General features: G+C 35.0%; 1 protein-coding gene across 9 annotated transcripts in view; it reads left to right on the top strand.

Moving 5' to 3' along the window:
- Nucleotides 1–22040, top strand: part of BIRC6 (baculoviral IAP repeat containing 6) — a 238238-nt gene that overhangs the window by 86661 nt on the left and 129537 nt on the right. For 5 of the 9 annotated variants that reach the window (XR_004521845.2, XM_033838758.2, XM_033838756.2 and 2 more), the window contains 14 exons: nt 3755–3942; nt 4757–5080; nt 5318–5417; nt 7679–7893; nt 8229–8437; nt 8784–9130; nt 12198–12417; nt 12934–13067; nt 13805–13942; nt 15350–15477; nt 18546–18677; nt 19475–19690; nt 20519–20702; nt 21327–21482. Coding sequence is in view for 8 of the 9 variants with exons in the window: in XM_033838758.2 (XP_033694649.1) it covers nt 3755–3942; nt 4757–5080; nt 5318–5417; nt 7679–7893; nt 8229–8437; nt 8784–9130; nt 12198–12417; nt 12934–13067; nt 13805–13942; nt 15350–15477; nt 18546–18677; nt 19475–19690; nt 20519–20702; nt 21327–21482 (2691 nt within the window). In the remaining variant the exon portion in view is untranslated. The remainder of the gene's footprint in view (nt 1–3754; nt 3943–4756; nt 5081–5317; nt 5418–7678; nt 7894–8228; nt 8438–8783; nt 9131–12197; nt 12418–12933; nt 13068–13804; nt 13943–15349; nt 15478–18545; nt 18678–19474; nt 19691–20518; nt 20703–21326; nt 21483–22040) is intronic. The other 4 variants (XM_033838755.2, XM_033838754.2, XM_033838753.2 and 1 more) reach the window with 3 other exon arrangements.

Below are 22040 nucleotides of genomic sequence, written 5' to 3'. Positions count from 1 at the left end.
CCATTTTTTCCAGCTTTATTGAAATATAAATGACATATAACAGTGAGCAAGTTTAAGATGTACAGTGTGTTGTTTTGAAAAATTTATATATTGTAAAATGATTACCTCCATAGCATTAGCTAATACCTTCATCGCGTCACAGAATTACTATTTCTTTTTTGTGGTGAGAACATTTAAGATTTACTCTCTTTGTAACTTTCAAGTATATAATGCAGTATTATGATCTATAATCAATGTGCTGTACATTAGATCTCAGTAATTCCATTTAAATTTTAGAATTGGATTGATAATTTATACTCAAAAAACTTATTGTATTTTAATATGGGGTTTGAATATAAGTCAGTTTGGGAGGATTGACATCTTAACATTAAGACTTCCAGTCCATTAACATGGTAATATTCTTTAGTATATATTTATGCTAAATTAGGTATTCCATTTATCTTGGTGATGTCTTATAGTTCTTGGTGCACTAGAAGTTTTGCACATCCTTTTTAGATTTGTACCTAGCTATTTGATTTTTTATGCTATTATAAGTGCTATTTTTCTTAATTTTATTTCCAGGTTTTTCTTGCTGGCCTATAGAAGTATAATTGATCTGTGTATATTAATCTCATACCTGGTGACACTGCTATATTAACTTATTAATTCTTGTAGATTGTATATTCTTAGGGATTTTTTTTTTAGGGAGTTTAAATATACACAATTATATCATCTGTTAATAAAGAGATTTTTACTTTGTTGTTTGTCTAGTTGTTATATCTTTTATTTCTTTTTCTTGCTCTGTCATGCTTCCTAGGACTTCCTGCATTTATACTGATTAGGAATGGTGATGGTAGTCATCTTTTTCTTGTTCTCACCTCTTTTTTTTTATATCTAGTTTTAGAGGCTCTTAGTATAAAAATAGAAAATGGTATTGAAAACTCAGACTGTGCAAAAGATTTAAAAATTAGTTTTATAGTAGCAGGATGACTTATTTTTCTTGGGTTGTTTATGTCTCTTATGTGTTTCTTGTAACTTAGCTCATTTTCCTTTAAATATTATTTGGGCATTAGATTTTTAAAATCAGTAAAGGGCTAAAATACACATGGTTAATATTGAAAAACCACTTAAATTACCCCAAAGTACAAGTACAACATAAATGCCTTAGTAAGTCTAATAATTTTCCCTCTAGAGTTGGAATGAACTGCTGTTGCTTTGGTGGAACACTTGATGGAGCAAGTGGATTTCATTTTGCAGCACACAACTTATATGAGTTATGATTGCTCTTTCTTTGCCCAAGCTTACATAGTTGAATTTGTGCAAGTTAAATGAGGTGTATGATGGCTACACTGTAATGATCATGTTTTTTTTTTAAGTTGAGTTTTAATTGTTAAGAGGCTATGCACAGTTTTGTTGTTATTTCAATCTTGTGATTATAGCTTAGTTTTTAAAAATAGTTTATTTGAATTCTGGCATAATATAGTCATTGTTAGATGTTAAGATAGGCTGTCAGATTACCTTTTTTCTCCCCTTTTCAGGTATTTATGAGCAGATTACTTCCCTCAATTTTATTTTATTTATTTTTATTTTTATTGGAGAATAGTTGATTTAAAATGTTGTGTTAGTTTCTGCCATATAGTTCCCTCAATTTTAGATACATTATCTGTAAAATGGGATAATATATTACCTACTCATGTGCCATTGCAAAGATTAAATGAGTTGATGTAAGTTCCATGCTTAGCACTATGCCTCATGTTAGGTTTGATTTCACACAGCCCTTGGTTCTAACCCTAGTTCTACCATTAGGTAACTCTACAGGGTAACTTCTCTGAGCCATTCTTTACTTAATCAACTAAAGACCAGAATCATAGTACCTGCCCTTCAGGGTTCATTTGTTGAATGTAGTAATTAACTAAAACAGTGTAAGGTAGTAGGTAATACATACTAAACATTTGTTATTATTGTAACAGTTATCTTTCCTTAATATAAGTAAGTCTTTCTCTTACTTCACTTAGTGTAATAATCTCCAGGTCCATCCATGTTGCTGCATATGGCATTAATTATTTCATTCTTTTTCATGGATGAGTAGTATTCCATTGTATATATGTACCACATCTTCTTTATCCATTCGTCTGTTGATGGACATTTAGGTTGCTTCCATGTCCTGGCTATTGTAAATAGTGCAGCCATGAACATTGGGGTGCACGTATCTTTTCAAATTAGAGTTTTCTCTGGATGTATGTCCAGGAGTGGGATTGCCGAATCATATGGCAATTCTATTTTTAGTTTTTTAAGGAACCTACATACTGTTTTCCATAGTGGCTGCACCAGTTCACATTGCCACCAACAGTGTAGGAGTAGGAGGGTTCCCTTTTCTCCACACCCTCTCCAGCATTTGTTATTTGTAGACTTTTTAATGATGGCCATTCTGACCAGTGTGAGGTGGTACCTCATTGTAGTTTTGTTTTGCATTTCTCTAATTATTAGTGATGTTGAACATATTTTCTTGTGCCTATTGGCCATCTGTATGTCTTCTTTGGAGAAATGTCTATTTAGGTCTTCTGCCCATTTTTTGATTGGGTTGTTTGTTATTTTGTTATTGAGTTGTATGAGCTGTTTGTATATTTTGGAAATTAAGCCCTTGTTTATCACATCGTTTGCAAATATTTTCTTACAGGTTGTCTTTTTGTTTTGTTTATGGTTTCCTTTGCTGTGCAAAAGCCTGTAAGTTTGATTAGGTCCCATTTGTTTATTTTTGCTTTTATTTCTATTGCCTTGGGAGACATTGGTACGATTTATGTCAGAGAATGTTTTGCCTGTGATCTCTTCTGGGAGTTTTATGGTGTCATGTCTTATATTTAAGTCTTTCAGCCATTTTGAGTTTCTTTTTGTGTATGGTGTGAGGGTGTGTTCTAACTTCATTGATTTACATGGGGCTGTCCAGCTTTCCCAGCACCACTTGCTGAAGAGACTGTCTTTTCTCCATTGTATGTTCTTGCCTCCTTTGTCGAAGATTAATCGTGTGAGTTTATGAAATTAAGTTTTTATTTCATCTTTTTCCAAAATGTTTTACACAGATACTGGTAAATATATCATGGGAAAAAAGTTCTTTTATGCTGTATATTTGAATAACATTGAAAAGAGGAGTAAAAAAATTTTAACTTCGTGCGATTTCATAGGCCTGTAATGATGGTAATGTTCATGGGTAAGCAGTGTGTGCCAGACTTATTTGACTGTGCATCTGACATGCTTCTCCTCTTCTTAGTGTTCTGAGGAGCATATGGTAGGAAACATTGCTTTGCATATTCTTTGTGGGCAAGATTCTCTTTTCCAGGCTATGCTTTAAATGAGGAAATAGGTGTTGTCAGTCTTGTTAAATGATGTTCTTGTAATTGAAAGTTGTTTGAGCTTTTTAGGGGAGGGAGAAGAAGGTGGTGTTGCTGTAAGAAACTTAGTAAAGGAAACTCAGCCTGTTTCTTATGCTCAAATTGCGTAAGAGTTTAGCCATGTTAAATGAAATTTCTTCCATGCTGACAACATTTTTAAACTCAAAAGCATACTAATTTTTCTTTGATCAAAAGTCATTCCTGGATCCCTTATACTTGAATACTATTATTATTGATATACTTTTACCATTAAGATTTCCTCTAAAGAGTCTTATTTTTTAAAGGAAAATTAACTGTAGTTTTAGTGTGAAAGTAGTATATACTTTGTATATGTTTCTCTGTGAACCTTTTCTTCATCCTGTTTCTTTTCCCCCCTTGTCTTATGCCAGTGAGTTCCTTCGGGGTTACTCCTGCAGTAGGTGGACTATCATCTGGGACAGTTGGGGAAGCTTCGACAGCCCTGAGTTCAGCAGCCCAGGTAGCTTTGCAGTCTCTCTCTCATGCAATGGCTTCAGCCGAGCAACAGCTGCAGGTGCTGCAAGAGAAACAGCAGCAGCTTTTGAAGCTTCAGCAACAGGTTGGAGACTATTTGGCTCTTTGTTCATGCTGTCTCTAAACTTCAAAAGCTGAAAAAATACTGTAAAAATGACCATTATTTTTGTAAAGGTTGACCGATCTGAGCTAATCATTTTCTACAAAAATTGAGGTAACATCTTTGTGATATACTTAAATTTTTAAAACTTATATAAATGCATTTTCTTTGATACATATCTGGGGGAATATAATTGATATTTTCTTTGCAGTCTTTAAGTAAATTCCATCCTTTACTCTGTTTATAAACACTCTTGGTCAAACATAAGAGTTAAAAGTTACTATTTTAATGGATTGAAAAACCTAAAACAACATTTTAAAGACCAATTAACTTAGCGTGAATTAAAATTTACTAATAATAGCAGATGTTTTGGAAACTTCATACAGTTCCAGGTGACAAATTGTATCAGGTTAGGCAGCATGAGAATCCATTTCCTGTTAATATTTTGTTTTGAGGAGAACTTTCTTTCCTTATTTACATTTAATTGTTCTGGTTCCTTTCCGCCTTTGCTTTGAGAAATTCCTATTTCCCAAATACTCAGGAAAGTTTATATCAAATATTTAAGGAAGTATGTGTGTGTGTGTGTGTGTATTATACACACACACACACACACTCACACACACACACATATATAGCATAGAAGTACTCCATGTTGAGTCCATTTTTTACTTAATTTCCTTTTTATTGAACTAGGATACAGTTAATCATGTTTATTTTCACAATATATACCCACGTAGTATTCCCCACAATTTAGATAGGCAGGATTAGTCTATATTTGTTGCTTTTACTTCTTTTACAGAAAGCGAAGCTGGAAGCCAAGTTACATCAGACAACAGCTGCAGCAGCTGCAGCAGCATCCGCAGCATCAGCAGTAGGTCCTGTTCACAACTCTGTGCCTTCCAACCCAGTGGCAGCCCCTGGATTCTTCATTCATCCATCTGATGTTATTCCACCCACTCCAAAAACAACACCACTTTTTATGACTCCACCACTCACCCCACCCAATGAAGCAGTTTCCGTTGTGATTAATGCCGAACTTGCACAGCTTTTCCCAGGCTCAGTTATTGATCCCCCAGCAGTCAATCTTGCTGCACATAACAAAAATTCCAACAAGTCCAGAATGGTAAATTACTATATTTTAAATAGGTGTTCGCTTAGACATTTAAAAGTATTTTGATGTATACGCTAACTTTAGAAAGCAAAGTTTTATTATGTTAACTTGTTATATCAAATTAGATTTTTTATTTAATGTTACAGAATATACATCTGGAAATGGGACTTGTTAACTTTATATTATGGTTATTAGTTTTTATAGAGCAAGAGTGATATCAATATAGAGTTATACTTTTTTCTTTTCTAGAATCCACTTGGCTCTGGTCTAGCCCTTGCAATTTCTCATGCTTCACATTTTCTTCAGCCTCCCCCTCACCAGTCCATTATTATAGAACGGATGCATTCAGGTAATCTTTGATTTGCTTAAAATATTTTTTTTGCCTTGTCTGCTGGCCCTTTGAAGACTTAATATTTTGTAGTTTGATTTTCCTGTGCAAATAAATCACATCTGCTCTTGGGAAAGTGCTTTTTACCAAGAATAAACATTACATAAGGCTCAAGCTGTGTGCTTACCAAGTTGAATGGAAGAGTGCTGCTGAGTGGTTTCATTAATTGTATCCAAACAGTGGATTTCTTCTGTATAAGAATCTCACCTGGGGCTTCCCTGCTGGTGCAGTGGTTGAGAATCCGCCTGCCAATGCAGGAGACATGGGTTCAAGCCCTGGTCTGGGAAGATCCCACATGCCATGGAGCAGCTAAGCCCGTGAACCACAACTACTGAGCCTGCGCTCTAGAGCCCAGGAGCCACAACTGTTGAAGCCCGCGTGCCTAGAGCCCGTGCTCTGCAACAAGAGAAGCCACTGCAATGAGAAGCCTGCGCACCGCAACGAAGAGTAGCCCCTGCTCACCGCAGCTAGAGAAAAGCCCACACGCAGCAGCGAAGACCTAATGCAGTCAAAAATTAATTAATTAAAAAAAAAAAGAATCTCGTCTGTTGAACTATGGTTGACATAAATATCTGTCTTTATTGTAGCTGATCAATTACCATTACACTAAAAATTATGCTTAAAGAAGTATTCATTAAGACTAGCATTCTAATGTTGGAACCATTTTTTGAGAATAGCTGACAAAATTACTGCTAATTAAAATAACTGAGTAGGATTACTAACATTTCATGGTCTCTGGATAGTTCAAATTTTACTTAGGCTTCTACCGTGCTTATATGCTACAGACCTGTGATCAGGATAGTTGCTTTTGATTAGAGCATGTTTACTAATACACTGTAGGCAATATTTGCCTTATTATCCTACCAAATGTTATTTCTGGGCTTGAACAGCAGCAGAATTTAATGAAGTCCTTAGGTATGTTTTATAGGAGGAATTAACATGAATATAGTGCATACTGTATCACTTCTCATCATATGAAGAGTTGAACCATATTTGCTTTATTGCAGTGGGTTGTTTCCTCTTTGGAAGAGAGAGTTTTAAAAATTAAAGTGTTACATGCTGTTTTCTGCCCAACTAATCATTCATTGGTAACAGTAATTAGTGTTCATGGCATATAGACTGAAATTCGTTGTTGTCCAGTCTCTATGAAATGTCAGCAGTTGTTTACACTATGATTTGGTTTTCTATCTGTGGACTCGACTGTGGCACGTAAGCCCCCTAAAGGGGGGAGAATTATGTTTTTTGTTCAGTAGTCTTTCTGTTTAGGAAAATACTGCCTTGTTTTCCTTAAAATGGCTCTGTGGAGATAGCACTAGTCCTACAAGTTAAATTTAGTTGGGTTCCTTCACTGTAAAATGTAACTGGTAAGGTTACTATCTGCCCCTAACACAATAAAGAAGAAAAATAAGTAGGATTTTATTAATGCCTGCTGTTTCACTAATTGAGCTTATTCCTGAAATGTGTGTGAGTTGAGAGATGCAAATCTGCTCCTTTGTTTCTCTCAGATCATTCTTTTGTTAATATATGAGCTTACACAAAAAAAAGACATACTGTCTCTTTAGTGTCGCCCTTAAGAGTAAGCCTTCTACTTCATTTGGTACTGAGCTGAAGAGACAGTGATGTGTCAGTATGGGAGGGAAGCATTGTTTGTAAGTAAGTTTTATCTGTCTCCATTGGAGGACCTTCCTCAGAGATTTTTTAGTGTGGTAGTAATGACTACATGTGATTTCAGCCTTACGCTTGTCCTTTACATCTTAACCCCAATGTAAGATGCAACTCCAAAAGATGTTAAATAAGGCTTAAGAAAACCAAAATCAAATAATAAAATTTGGTATCAGTAATAAATACATTTAGTTGTAAAATTAAAAGACCAAATGACTGAAAGAAAAACCGACAGGTACTTCATTGAATTAATCTATATTTTTGCTGCTTTACCTTTTTTTGCTCTAAAGTTTTAAAATAAGCTTATATGTACAGTTGATTGCCTTCATAGTAACAAACTTATTCTTGTATATTTTTTACTTAAATCTTGGGGTTCAAACTAATATAAATTGAGGTTTTAGACAGTTTTTGAATGAGAATTATTAACATTTCTTCTTGTTTGTAGTTTAGTGAGTTGATTTCATATTTTAAGATGAATGTTCCAGATTGTTTCAGAGTGTGTCTTTTGGTTAATTGATACATGGTATTTTGTGTCAGCTGTTGCTCTCTATCTCTCATAGGAGCAAGGAGATTTGTGACCTTGGATTTTGGTAGACCAATACTGTTGACAGACGTATTGATTCCCACTTGTGGAGACTTGGCCTCCTTGTCAATTGACATTTGGACATTAGGAGAAGAGGTTGATGGGAGGCGACTGGTAGTGGCAACAGATATAAGCACCCATTCACTAATTCTTCATGATTTGATACCACCTCCAGTGTGTAGATTCATGAAGGTAAAGAACTTCAAGAAAATGAATTGATATGCCTTCCATGTTTCTGATAAGTTATGGAAAATATTCAGACATATAATTTAAAAGTATCCTTATAGCACAGGGAACCATATTCAATATCCTGTGGTAAACCATAATGGAAAAATTATGTATAACTGAATCACTTTGCTGTACAGCAGAAATTAATACAACATTGTAATTCAACTATACTTCAATTAAAAAATAAAAACAAAAGTATCTTTTTATAATTTATAATATAATTATCTTTTAAAATACATGACTCAGATTTTTATTGTGGTAGATGGGTGGTTATGTATATTTATAAGTTTTCATTTCAGATCACTGTCATTGGACGCTATGGAAGTACAAATGCCAGAGCTAAAATCCCATTAGGATTTTACTATGGTCATACCTATATCTTGCCTTGGGAGAGTGAACTGAAATTAATGCATGATCCTCTGAGGGGAGAGGGAGAATCTGCAAACCAACCAGAAATTGACCAGCATTTAACAATGATGGTTGCTCTACAGGAGGATATACAGTGCAGGTTAGTAGAAAATTGCAATATATTTTAGTCTTATTGAAACCCTATATTTTCTATAATGTCTCCCACATACTTGTCAAGAAATGACTTTTCATAAGTGTATAGAAAAGAGAAAAAGGCAGTAGGACACTAGCATGTTACAATAATGTTTAATGCATTAATATATTGTGATTAAATAATTGGTTCTATTTTTTTTAGTACTTACCAATTGATGAATTGACATTGATTAATTCTTTTTAATGGTTGTGTGTTAACTTGTTTTAGAGATTTAATTTTAGTGTGTATTCATACATGTATGTCAAAGAGAACATTGCAGGAATTATTTTGTTCGTTTATTTTTTACTTACAGGTATAACTTGGCTTGTCATCGACTAGAAACTCTTTTGCAAAGTATTGATCTTCCTCCTCTCAACAGTGCTAACAATGCACAGTACTTTTTGAGAAAGCCAGACAAGGCCGTCGAGGAGGACAGCAGGGTCTTTTCTGCCTATCAGGACTGTATTCAGCTACAGCTTCAACTAAATTTGGCTCATAATGCAGTGCAGAGGCTCAGAGTAGCTCTTGGAGCAAGTAGGAGGATGTTGAATGAAACTTCAGACCCAAAAGATTTAATTCAGACGTCTTCCACAGAGCAGTTACGTACTATCATCAGATATTTATTGGACACTTTACTCAGCCTTCTTCACTCTTCCAATGGTTTGTATTTGACTTAAGTATTTAAAAAGGCCGGAAATATATTTGATGTGATTTTGTTGCATGTTTTGTTGTATTCATATTTCCTGGGTTCTGTTTATTTTGGTATCCTTTCTGATGTTTTTATGTAATGTGTTTTTAGGTTAATTCATTTTTTCCCCTTATTTTTGTTTTTCTTAAATAGATTATTTTTTAAATTTTTTGAATTTTACTTTATTTTTATTATACAGCAGGTTCTTATTAGTCATCCATTTTATACACATCAGTGTATACATGTCAATCCCAATCTCCCAATTCATCCCACCCCCCCAGCCGCTTTCCCCACTTGGTGTCCATACATTTGTTCTCTACATCTGTGTCTCTATTTCTCCCCTGCAAACCGGTTCATCTGTATGATTTTTCTAGGTTCCACATATATGCGTTAATATACGATATTTGTTTTTCTCTTTCTGACTTACTTCACTCTGTATGACAGTCTCTAGATCCATCCACGTCTCTACAAATGACCCAATTTCGTTCCTTTTTATGGCTGAGGAATATTCCATTGTATATACGTACCACATCTTCTTTATCCATTCGTCTGTCGATGGGCATTTAGGTTGCTTCCATGACCGGGCTATTGTAAATAGTGCTGCAGTGAACATTGGGGTGCATGTGTCTTTTTGAATTATGGTTTTCTCTGGGTATATGCCCAGTAGTGGGATTGCTGGATCATATGGTAATTCTATTTTTAGTTTTTTAAGGAACCTCCATACTGTTCTCCATAGTGGCTCTATCAATTTACATTCCCACCAACAGTGCAAGAGGGTTCCCTTTTCTCCACACCCTCTCCAGCATTTGTTGTTTGTAGATTTTCTGATGATGCCCATTCTAACTGGTGTGAGGTGATACCTCATTGTAGTTTTGATTTGCATTTCTCTAATAATTAGTGATGTTGAGCAGCTTTTCATGTGCTTCTTGGCCATCTATATGTCTTCTTTGGAGAAATGTCTATTTAGGTCTTCTGCCTTTTTTTTTTTTTTTTTTTGCCATACGCGGGCCTCTCACTGTTGTGGCCTCCCCCGTTGCAGAGCACAGGCTCCGGACGCACAGGCCCAGCGGCCATGGCTCACGGGCCCAGCCGCTCCACGGCATGTGGGATCTTCCCGGACCGGGGCACGAACCCGCGTCCCCTGCATCGGCAGGCGGACTCTGAACCACTGCGCCACCAGGGAAGCCCTGCAGATTTCTTTTGATTTCCATTTGCATGGAATATCTTTTTCCATCCCCTCACTTTCAGTCTGAATGTGTCCTTAGGTCTGAAGTGGGTCTCTCGTAGACAGCATATATGTGGGTCTTGTTTTTGTTTTTTTTTCTTCGGTACACGGGCCTCTCACCGCTGTGGCCTCTCCCGCTGCAGAGCACAGGCTCCGGACACGCACACTCAGCGGCCATGGCTCCCGGGCCCAGCCGCTCCGTGGCATGTGGGATCCTCCCGGAGAGTCTTGTTTTTATATCCATTCAGCAAGCCTGTGTCTTTTGCTTGGAACATTTAATCCATTCATGTTTAAGGTAATTATCGATATGTATGTTCCTGTGACCATTTTATTAATTGTTTTGGGTTTGTTTTTTGTAGGTCCTTTTCTTCTCTTGTGTTTCCCATGTAGAGGTTCCTTTAGTATTTTTTGTAGAGCTGGTTTTATGGTGCTGAATTTTCTTAGCTTTTGCTTGTCTGTAAAGCTTTTGATTTCTCCATGGGATCTGAATGAGATCCTTGCTGGGTAGAGTAATCTTGGTTGTAGGTTCTTCCCTTTCATCACTTCAAGTATATCATGCCACTCCCTTCTGGCTTGTAGAGTTTCTGCTGAGAAATCAGCTGTTAACGTTATGGGAGTTCCCTTGTGTGTTATTTGTCGTTTTTTCCCTTGCTGCTTTTAATAATTTTTCTTTGTCTTTAATTTTTGCCAATTTGATTACTGTGTGTCTTGGCGTGTTTCTCCTTGGGTTTGTCCTGTATGGGACTCGCTGCGCTTCCTGGACTTGGGTGGCTATTTCCTTTCCCATGTTAAGGAAGTTTTCAATTACAGTCTCTTCAAATATTTTCTTGGGTCCTTTCTCTTCTCCTTCTGAGACCCCTGTAATGTGAAAGTTGTTGTGTTTAATGTTGTCCCAGAGGTCTCTTAGGCTGTCTTCATTTCTTTTCATTCTTTTTTCTTTATTCTGTTCCGCAGCAGTGAATTCTACCATTCTGTCTTCCAGGTCGCTTATCCATTCTTCTGCCTTAGTTATTCTGCTGTTGATTCCTTCTAGTGTAGGAATCACTTATTGTATTGTTCATCTCTGTTTGTTCTTTAATTCTTCTAGGACTTTGTTAAACATTTCTTGCATCCTTTCGATCTTTGCCTCCATTCTTTTTCCGAGGTCCTGGATCATCTTCACTATCATTATTCTGAATTCTTTTTCTGGAAGGTTGCCTATTTTCATTTAGTTGTTTTTCTGGGGTTTTATCTTGTTCCTTCATCTGGGATGTAGCCCTCTGCCTTTTCATCTTGTCTCTGTTTCTGTGAATGTGGTTTTTGTTCCACAGGCTGCAGGATTGTAGTTCTTCTTGCTTCTGCTGTCTGTCCTCTGGTGGAGAGGCTATCTCTTAAATAGATTTTTGATGATTTTTTTCTTGAGTTTCTGCTATTGATGTGTCATATCATTGTGTTACTAGCAAAACAATAAATAATGTTTGAAAGTGCAACGGTGAAAACTGTTAATAAATTGCTAATCTAATACAGAACTGTCATTTTCTAACCAGGAGCTATTTTTGATTATTATATATGATGTAATGTGCGCACGTGCACACACAGCCATCTGATACACTGAACTCCACAAAAAAAGAAATATAATTGATATAATTGCTAATTCTTCTTTTCTCCAAGTATTTGACAGTTAAAATTCTACATATAAGGAGTAAATAAATGAATAGGAAAATAAATAGACCAAAAATATGCTGGTAAAGAGGAAAGCCTATCTAGGGATGCTGATGTTGATACTATAGCATGCTCTTAACTAGGAAATTTTACTGTTTTCTTTCTTGTAATAGGACACTCTGTTCCTGCAGTTTTGCAGAGTACATTCCATGCCCAGGCCTGTGAAGAGCTTTTTAAACACCTGTGCATCAGTGGAACCCCAAAGATACGGTTACATACTGGTCTTCTACTGGTTCAACTCTGTGGTGGTGAAAGATGGTGGGGCCAGTTTCTTTCTAATGTTCTTCAGGAACTGTACAATTCAGAGCAACTTCTCATCTTCCCACAGGATAGGTAGGTCAGAAAATATTGGAGTAATTTGTTATTAGTGACTTACGCTTCCCGCAGTGTTCAGATTTGGAAATCTTGTGTATGTGGATACTGAGTGTGGAGAAATGAACTAAAGCCTGTCTTTTCACAGTTTGAGGAATGCCCAGTGAAGGGCATTTTGAAGGAGATTCTACATGATGTAACTGGACTATATTCTTTAGTTTCCTAACTGAATCTGTGGAGTTTATAGATCTGTGTTTACAAATATTTCCTATCAGATCATGTTATTTTATGTATCAAATTTATATTTTTGAGTCTATTATACAGTTCTCTCTAGTTGATTTCTTGTAGATAAAATTAGAAAATATAAGCAGTAGCTGAAAAAGAGCTAATTTTAACATTATACTTCCAGATATAAATCTTACTAATAACCAGATATTCTATCATTACTCTCTTAGATTACAAAGTGAATGATTTTTAAGATGAACACTTAAAGTGATTCATATTGGCTATTTTATTTGTATCTTTTTTTTTTTTTAGGGTCTTCATGTTACTTTCCTGCATTGGTCAGAGATCACTTAGTAATAGTGGAGTATTAGAAAGCTTACTTAATCTGTTGGATAATTTACTGTCACCTCTTCAGCCGCAGTTACCCATGCATAGGAGGACAGAAGGTATTATTTAAATTAGTGATCTTTAGTAAAAACTTAAGATTCCTGTAAATACTGCTTTTATAAAATGACTAGTCTGAAATACTTATTTTACTATTCATTTTGCTGCACACTTTAATAGTTTTATGATGTAGACTTTTTAGAATGATCAGCCTTTGTGTGATTGACTGCCATATGGTTACTGCTTTTTTAAAATATGTTACCTTTTCTTTATGTGAGTTTTGAACTTGGGAATTATTGTGGGTATGTTGTTTTTATACTATCATAGATAAAATCAAACTCTTGTGTTTAAGCTTTAAGGCAGCATTGCTGTTCTCATCATGGATAATGAGTTTCATTTGAGCAAGACAATTGTTATTGGAATAAAAACTTTAGAGCATAGTTTAAAACTGTATGAATTATAACTTGAGAGACTTTAAATTTCAGTCACCTGTAAGTCGAGGAATAGCTTCTTATACCTTGTTTTCTAGTTTATAAGTTATTACCTGTTAGATTCAAGCTACACTTATGAATCTATTTTTGTACCAAGAAGCATTTGTCAAGTCTTCCATTTGATTTGATGTGTTACTTCATTTTTGGCCATAGGTTTCAGTTTTGAGGCTTACTATAAATATTAGTGTTCATAATTATATGGTGTGTTTTGGATTTATAAAATGTCTTAATTTTATAATTATTTTATCAGATTTCATTAGGATTCTTAGAGTCACCTGATTATTTTTTCTCCTCACATTTCTATTCAGGAGTACTAGATATTCCCATGATCAGTTGGGTTGTTATGCTGGTGTCCAGGTTGCTGGATTATGTGGCAACTGTAGAAGACGAAGCAGCAGCTGCAAAGAAACCTTTGAATGGTAAAGACAGGGAGAGGTTTATGACAGGTATCAGAAGTTTATAATAATCTGTTGGTGGGGATTTTGAGTGACTACCCAGTTTTTCCAGAACTGGCATTGGCCTGGAGATTCCAGCTGTATGTAATTTATGTAAAATATTAATTAACTTTACCAGGAATAACATACATATAGGTGAAGTTTATAAAAAGGAAATCTGTGGAGAGTTATTGTATTTAGTTTAGTATATCATTCCATTTACTATTATAAAATGTTTCTACTAATTAACTACAAATGACTTTTATGCTTAGATATAGAAATTCTCAGATTTTTGCGAGTTGTAATCTTTCTCCATAAGCTTAAAGCACAGAAAATTTTTTAAATGAAAGACAAAGTGCAAGACAAATTTTCTTCTCCTCTTCCAAGTTAATAAGACTTTATGAAGTAGCTACATCTAATATGTAAATACAGATAGTAAGTGCCTTAAAACTTAGAATTTTATACATTATTAGGATTATAATATTAAAAAAAGATCACTTGAGATGTTTTATAGGTATAAGATGTTACAGAAAATCCTGAATGAACTTTTTGGCCAGCCCAATGAATCAGTTGTTTATGGTACACATTATGTTTGAGAATAGGGTGGGGAATTCTTTTCATGTACAGGGAATATTTTTAACAAATGCTATATGTCTCAGTTATAGGATGTAGAATTAAGACACAATTAAATACAACTACCTGTAAAGTTGGAATGTAACAGATGGTATGGGAGGAGTTAGTTTTTATTTACAGTATTCATGTATTATGGAAATACATTAGTAGAAGACATTTTTTTAGGGCTTGAAGAATTTGAATTGACTTGACAAAGGGATAATAGAAAACAGAAAAAGATGTCATTAGGTTAAGCAGACATGAAAAAATCATTGAGGATGGTTAAAGTATGGGATTAAGCCTGAACTGAGCAGAGTGACAAGGAATAATCTGGACACATTCCAAAATGAGAATAAGTAGAGCTACACAGCATGTTTTTTAAACTATCCAACTTTATTTTTGCAGTCATTAAATCAGATTATTGAGTATCCCTTTTTTTGGGTCCCTGTACAAAAAGCATGTGAGTTTGAAGTAGGCAATAGTGAGCATTTTGTTGTTGTTATAGTTGAGCGACATTATCAAAGTTGTGTTGTACAGAGATCAATTTTAAACAGTTGTGGAGAAAGTTGGCTGTTAATGAAAGGATTGGAGGCAGAGAGAACTGTGGTCTTAAAGTCATTTAGGATCTAGGTTAACTTTTCTAAGGTCAGATGTTCTTAGCAATTTCTTTATGATGGTTTCCTTAATTTTTTTAAAAATTGCTTTGTCGTTATTGACACATTTATCATTTTATGTTTTCTGGGTGTGAATAGTACTTTAAAATCACATTTAACAGAATTATTAATACAACTTTTCCTTGCCCTGTAGGTAACCAGTGGAGTTTTATTAATAATAATCTGCACACCCAGAACATAAATAGGTCTTCCAAAGGCAGCAGTAGCCTTGATAGATTATATTCCAGAAAAATAAGAAAGCAGCTAGTTCATCATAAACAGGTAATTTTCAGTATTTTTTTTTGTTTGTTTGGTTTGTTTTAATGTTTGAGACATTGCATGAGATAGACCTGCCATCAGACCTTAGGTATGATATTTAATGAACTAGTTAATTTAGGGAAATTATTTGACACTTTTGAGTCTGAGTTCCTTATTTGTAAGATGGCAACAATACGTAGTTTACAGATTTTTGGTAATGTCCTTTAAACTGTAGGGACATCCCTGGCAGTCCAGTGGTTAAGACTTCGCCTTTCAATGCAGGGAGTGTGGGTTTAATCCCTGGGAGCTGAGATCCCACATGCCTCATGGCCAAAAAACCAAAACATAAAAAAACAGAAGCAGTATTGTAACAAATTCAATAAAGACTTTAAAAATGGTACACATCAAAAAACAAAAAACTGTCTACCTCTTCACATGTCTACTACTACCATTCTAAGTGCAGCCGTCATTTGCCTAGTCAGAAGGCCTATCTGCCTTTGTTCTTTCTCAGTCCAATCCATTTTTCATGCTGCCCCTACAGAGTTCTTTTAGATACAAACCTAATCATATCACTCCTTCTCTAAATTATTAGTTGTTTCCAGTTGAATTTTGGATGACGGTCAAACTCCTTAACATAGCTTTAGTATATCTGTCATCTGCCCATCTAACTTTTAGGTTTGAATTTTGGTCTAGCCATACTGAATGTGGGTTCCTGGACCACCTACACCAGTTTTTTTATCCAGGATTTTAGTATGTGCTTATCCCCCATCCCTCCCCTCCTTCCCACCAACTACTGAATTTACTGTTTTGCTTGGATAATCTAACTTATTTTTCACATGTTAGTTTACATTCACTTCCTCAAAGACGTTTTCCCTGGTTTCTCAGTTATTATCCCATAAAATATGTTCCCCATGTACCCTATATTTTTCCTTTCATTATATTTATCATACTTTTTTGTTGGGATTCTTTTATTAACCTGAGTTTATAGCTGATGTCAGATTCTTATGAGCCAGTTCTTTATTTTAAAACGTGTCTTCCTCTTTGTCTTACAGTATATACAGGAAAACATACTGTATCTTTGATACCCGGTATAGAGCCTAGTGTGTCATCTAAAAATATTTGTATAATTGATTTAAGATGAAATGAGATTTTATAAGAACGCCTTTAAGATCTGAAAGTTTGTGAAAGCTTTTGGGCTTTTTAAAAAATATGAACTCAGCAATAAATTATTTCGTTTTACTACTGAATTTTTCAACTATGCGCAGCTATTGGCCTTTTGCAAGAAAAATGATGTGAAGCTTTTCCCTCAACTCCTTTTTCCATTTGAGACTCCTAACTAATTTTAGGTGGTACTAATAATCACCTAAAATTTCAAATTCAGCTAAAATTTATTGAGCACTTAATGATTATATTTGCTGTATTTACTTTAGGATATGAAGATGGAAAACAAACCTAGAGAATGATCCAGTGGATTTTTCTTAGCAGTATTTTACTATTTTATGCTTTATCATAAAGGACATTTTTGGGACAGTTAGCAAAACTTAAAAGTGGGGTCTGGGGCTTCCCTGGTGGCGCAGTGGTTGAGAGTCCGCCTGCCGATGCAGGGGATGCGGGTTCGTGCCCCGGTCCGGGAGGATCCCGCGTGCCGCAGAGCGGCTGGGCCCGTGAGCCATGGCCGCTGGGCCTGTGCGTCCGGAGCCTGTGCTCCGCAAGGGGAGAGGCTGCAGCAGTGAGAGGCCCGCGTGCCGCAAAAAAAAAAAGTGGGGTCTGAGGAATAGTTAGTTGTTAGTAGTGCATGGATGTTACTTCTTTGATTTTAGTGGTTGTATTATGGTTTGTAGGAGAAGGGTCTTGTTTCTAGGAAATACACATTAAAGTATTCAGGGGTGATTGGTCATCAGGTTGCCAACTTATTCTCAGATAGTTAGGGAAAAAATGTCTTTGTACAGCAATATAAATTGTTGATTAAGATTATGGTTGTTTCAAAATAAAGATTATATTTTTTCTTGATTGCAGTTGTTGTATATGTTAATTGTAGAACTTTTGGAACAATTTTCTGAAAATACTGATTTGTTCTCACATTCACATACCATGTATTGATTATTTAATACACGTGCATGCTGGTTTTAATTTATGATATATTTTGCTTCATATATGGAGATAACAGCCAAATGGATATTTCTTTATAATATAATGTTCTTTTTCTTGCTGATAACAAAAATATGTAGCAACAGTAGAAATTTAGGAAATATTCCTTGAAAAGGTAGATTAAGTTCTTAACTAAATTGTGCATTTATAATTATGGCTATAATGTTCTAGTGACTTTCTGTTTAGAGTAATGTTCTGCATAATGGATATATGGCAAAGTGGTTTTGTCATTCAGCAGATTTTCAAGGTCTTTCTAGGCAGAAATTTTTTTCTCCTTGTTGGTCTGTTTGTTCATTTCAACCTACTAGTGGTTGCCAGGGGTAGGGATGGGACAGATAGGATAGGAGGGAGGAGGGCGGGCAGCATAAGAGGACAACATGAGAAAACCTTGTGATGGTGATGGTGTACAGTATTAACTGTAGTGGTGGATACCTGAACCAACAAATTGGGTAAAGTGTACAAGAGATCTCTGCATTATTTTTTAACAACTGCATGTGAATTTACAGTTACTGCAATAAACTTTTTAATTAATAAAAAACATAGACATACCAAAAAATGTTCTACTTTTGAAGATTCCCATAAAAGCCAAGCTAAGAATATTGTACAATAAAAGAATTTTCCCCATGTATTTAAAAATAATTCTTTTCCTCTGTTTAAAAAATACTCCATCAGTCAATCTCATTAGTGGCTTACATAAAAAAGTATTCCAGTTATTTCCCTTCTCCCATGGGTAAGAAATTGATTACTTCTTAATTACAACAGGGGGAGATCTTTTATTTGGAATTTGGAAGTGATTTTTAAAAAATCAGCAACATAGTTTAAACTAGATTTTTCAGAGAATTACTTATTCCATTAGTTTGATGTATAGATTCTGAGGAGTATAATAATTTACTTTGTTGTTTTTAACACTGTTAACTATAAGATTAACTTTTTTTTTTTTTAAGCAACTTAACTTACTAAAAGCAAAACAGAAGGCTTTGGTGGAACAGATGGAAAAAGAAAAAATACAAAGCAACAAAGGATCATCATATAAACTTCTGGTAGAGCAAGCCAAATTAAAGCAGGCAACCTCAAAGGTATGATCTTTACTTTTTAATGTAATTATCTTAGAAAAGTCACTCTCCCTTTTAGTATTTTAAGTTACTTGAATAGTTAAGTATTTTTAGTAATGATCAGGAAACTTTGTTATTCTACTTATCAACAAAAATCTATTCTATGTACCTTTTTTGGGAAAGGTAGCTTTTAACTCAAGTAAATATATGATTAATGTGGGCTTAAAATATTTTTCTAGTGTATTTCTTCTAAAGTGAATTGTGTTCCAGTAAATTGAAGGTAAAAGGACTCAGGAAATATATGGGTTTCCTAATGTGTCCTTTATATGTAAAATTTTTTAAAATAATGATATATTTTTTTAAATTTGGGAGATAACATTTATATGTAGCAACCAAGTTTACATATTGTGTTTCTATAAATATGAAATTACAGTTACTCCATCAGAGTTTGAAATGAATTAATACTCTGTACTTAGTATATATAGGTTTCTTTACCATTCACCTTTTATGATTATATTTAGGATGTTTTGGTAATATTTATTTAAAATGTTAGATTTGACCTGTTGTAGCCTTTCTATAGAATTTCACCTTTCTGATATTCTGCTATGTATCTGATACCTTATTTTAAAATAGGACATGAGGTATATTGGTCAGTATAGTTTTTAATAGTCTTACTTTTTGAAGCTTATGGTTTGCCTAAAAATTTTCTTTAGAAGTTGTAAGTTTTCTGAGTGAATATTTTCATGTCATAAATAAACTTTTACTGAAAGAATTTTCATTCAATAAACAGTGGTTTAAATATTGTAAATTTCTGTGTACAGCACTTTAAGGATTTAATTCGATTACGTCGGACAGCAGAGTGGTCTCGTTCTAATTTAGACACAGAAGTTACAACAACAAAGGAAAGCCCAGAGATAGAACCACTTCCATTTACCCTGGCCCATGAACGTTGTATTTCAGTAGTCCAGAAACTTGTCCTTTTTCTCCTCTCCATGGATTTTACATGCCATGCAGATCTCTTATTATTTGTTTGTAAGGTAAGTAAATGAATAGGCATAATTTATAATTATACAGACTTAGAAAAAGAAATAAGAAAAAATGCAGTTTTTAATTGATTTTTAAGAGAAATAAAAGTGCTTTCACTGGTTTTCCTTTTATGCAGTTTAGTTTTTTTTTTAATGTGCCTTGAAAGGTTTTAAAAATATTTTGGCACTTATTTCTTAGGAGACCTAATGTGTGTATATATATATATTTTGCGGTACGCGGGCCTCTCACTGTTGTGGCCTCTCTGGTTGCGGAGCACAGGCTCTGGACGCGCAGGCTCAGCGGCCATGGCTGACAGGCCCAGCCGCTCCGCGGCATGTGGGATCTTTCCGGACCGGGGCATGAACCTGTGTCCCCTGCATCGGCAGGCGGACCCCCAAGCACTGTGCCACCAGGGAAGCCCCTAATGTATATTTTTAACCTAGTAAAAACTAGATTAATGTAGATTTGAAATGTAAGTAATGTGGGTGTGTCTATCTACAGCCTACCTTTTGTCTATTAGGATAGGAAATTATTATTATCAGGATAGGAAATCTACAAACGAGTGTCAGATTATAGCAATGAAGGGTGTATTAATGCCCTGAAAGCTTTCCTGTAGCATATTCATTGCTTATAGAAATTATTTTAAACTATTCAACTCAGGTTTTTACCTGGATTTTAATATTTGATCCATGAAATTACATTTCTTTTGCATTTACATCAAATAATTATTTTGACATCAAAAGCATATCTCATTGAAAGCAGTTACTTCAATGCTTTATTTTTGGAGAAAACATATTTAATTGCTATTTAAGTGTATGATTTTATAAAATGTATTACAGGTTCTTGCACGCATTGCGAATGCCACGAGGCCAACTATACATCTGTGTGAGATTGTGAATGAACCCCAACTGGAAAGACTGCTGTTACTTTTGGTTGGAACTGACTTCAATAGAGGAGATATATCTTGGGGTGGTGCTTGGGCTCAATATTCCTTAACTTGTATGCTACAGGATATTTTAGCAGGTTTGTTAGGATTTATTTTTAATAAGGTATGTCAAAGTTAGCTTGTTGCTGCTTGACTAGTCTTTAAAGGAAACTGTGAGCTCCTCAAAAGTATAAAATGTCTCTTTCATGTGTGGCAGTAGCAACCATTTAGAATTACTTTTGCGTTTAATTATGTTGACACTTGTAATAAATGAAAGTTTTTATGGAGGAGTTAGGTTACAGAGTACAGGGATATTGGAGCTAGTCAGCTTCCTTATTAATACCAGCAGTGGGCTGCTTCCTAATTCTTTCTGTGCACTTGAGGAAGGTACTCCCTGCTCCTCAGTTTTTTCATCTGTAAAATAAGAATAATAAAAGTATCTTTCTTATGAAGTTATTTTGATGAATAAGTGAGTTAATGTGTGTAAAGTGATTATAATAACTCCTTGTTCATATCGCACATTTTGTGTTTGCTATTAGTTAGCATTTGAAGGTCATGCAGTGAGCCCTAGCATTTCCTTGGGTAGGTGTGGACTCATTTGCCTCAGACTCTTTTGTGGTTGGTAGAGTACACATGCTATTCTCAATACTGGATGAAAAACTATGTTTTGGATGTCTGTTTACTAATTACTAAAGCAGTTAGGATGCTCTTCTTACCTGCAGGAGAATTGCTGGCTCCAGTAGCTGCAGAAGCCATGGAGGAAGGAACAGTGAGTGATGATGTAGGTGCAACAGCTGGTGACTCTGATGACGCCCTGCAGCAGTCTTCAGCTCAGTTGCTGGAAACTATAGATGAACCTTTGACACATGATATAACAGGTACATTCTTTAAATTTTTTACTTAAAATATCCGTAGCTCTTTTTTAAGAAAATGAAACATGTTTCAAAATTAAGAATATTAATGAAGTATAAAATTAAGTTTTATATTAGGTCTTTGGCCTTAGTAACCATATCAATTATTTTCCTGATAAGTATGCTTTGCTTTGATTCTCTGAATGCATATTAAAATAAAATGGTATCCTTTCACAGGGTCTGTGTTATCTTGATATGGTCTTATTTGGCTATGTTGAAAGAATTACAACCTAGAAAACAGTTAAAGATACACAGTGGTAAAGATAGCAAGGCTCTTGTTCTCTTTTTCTTTCTTTGTTTTCTGCCTTTTCAAAAACTATAATGTGTATCTTAGCGTGTACAATCCTTTGTGGTGTACTCCTTACTTTTGAAGACTGTTTTGCAATGCTGTGGTCATTTCATCTGTTTCATTCCTTAATCTTAGATTCTGTCATGATTTTATCCTTTCTGTCTGATAGTCCCTTTATCTGGAGTAGACTTTCTTCTCTAGTTTGCATGATGAACTTCTTATCTAAGATTCCCATA

The sequence above is a fragment of the Tursiops truncatus genome, chromosome 14 (assembly GCF_011762595.2).
Source record: "Tursiops truncatus isolate mTurTru1 chromosome 14, mTurTru1.mat.Y, whole genome shotgun sequence".
NCBI classification, from domain to species: Eukaryota; Metazoa; Chordata; class Mammalia; order Artiodactyla; family Delphinidae; genus Tursiops; species Tursiops truncatus.
The sequence above is the reverse complement of the archived record's forward strand: the minus strand, read 5'-3'. Positions and strand labels throughout refer to the sequence as shown.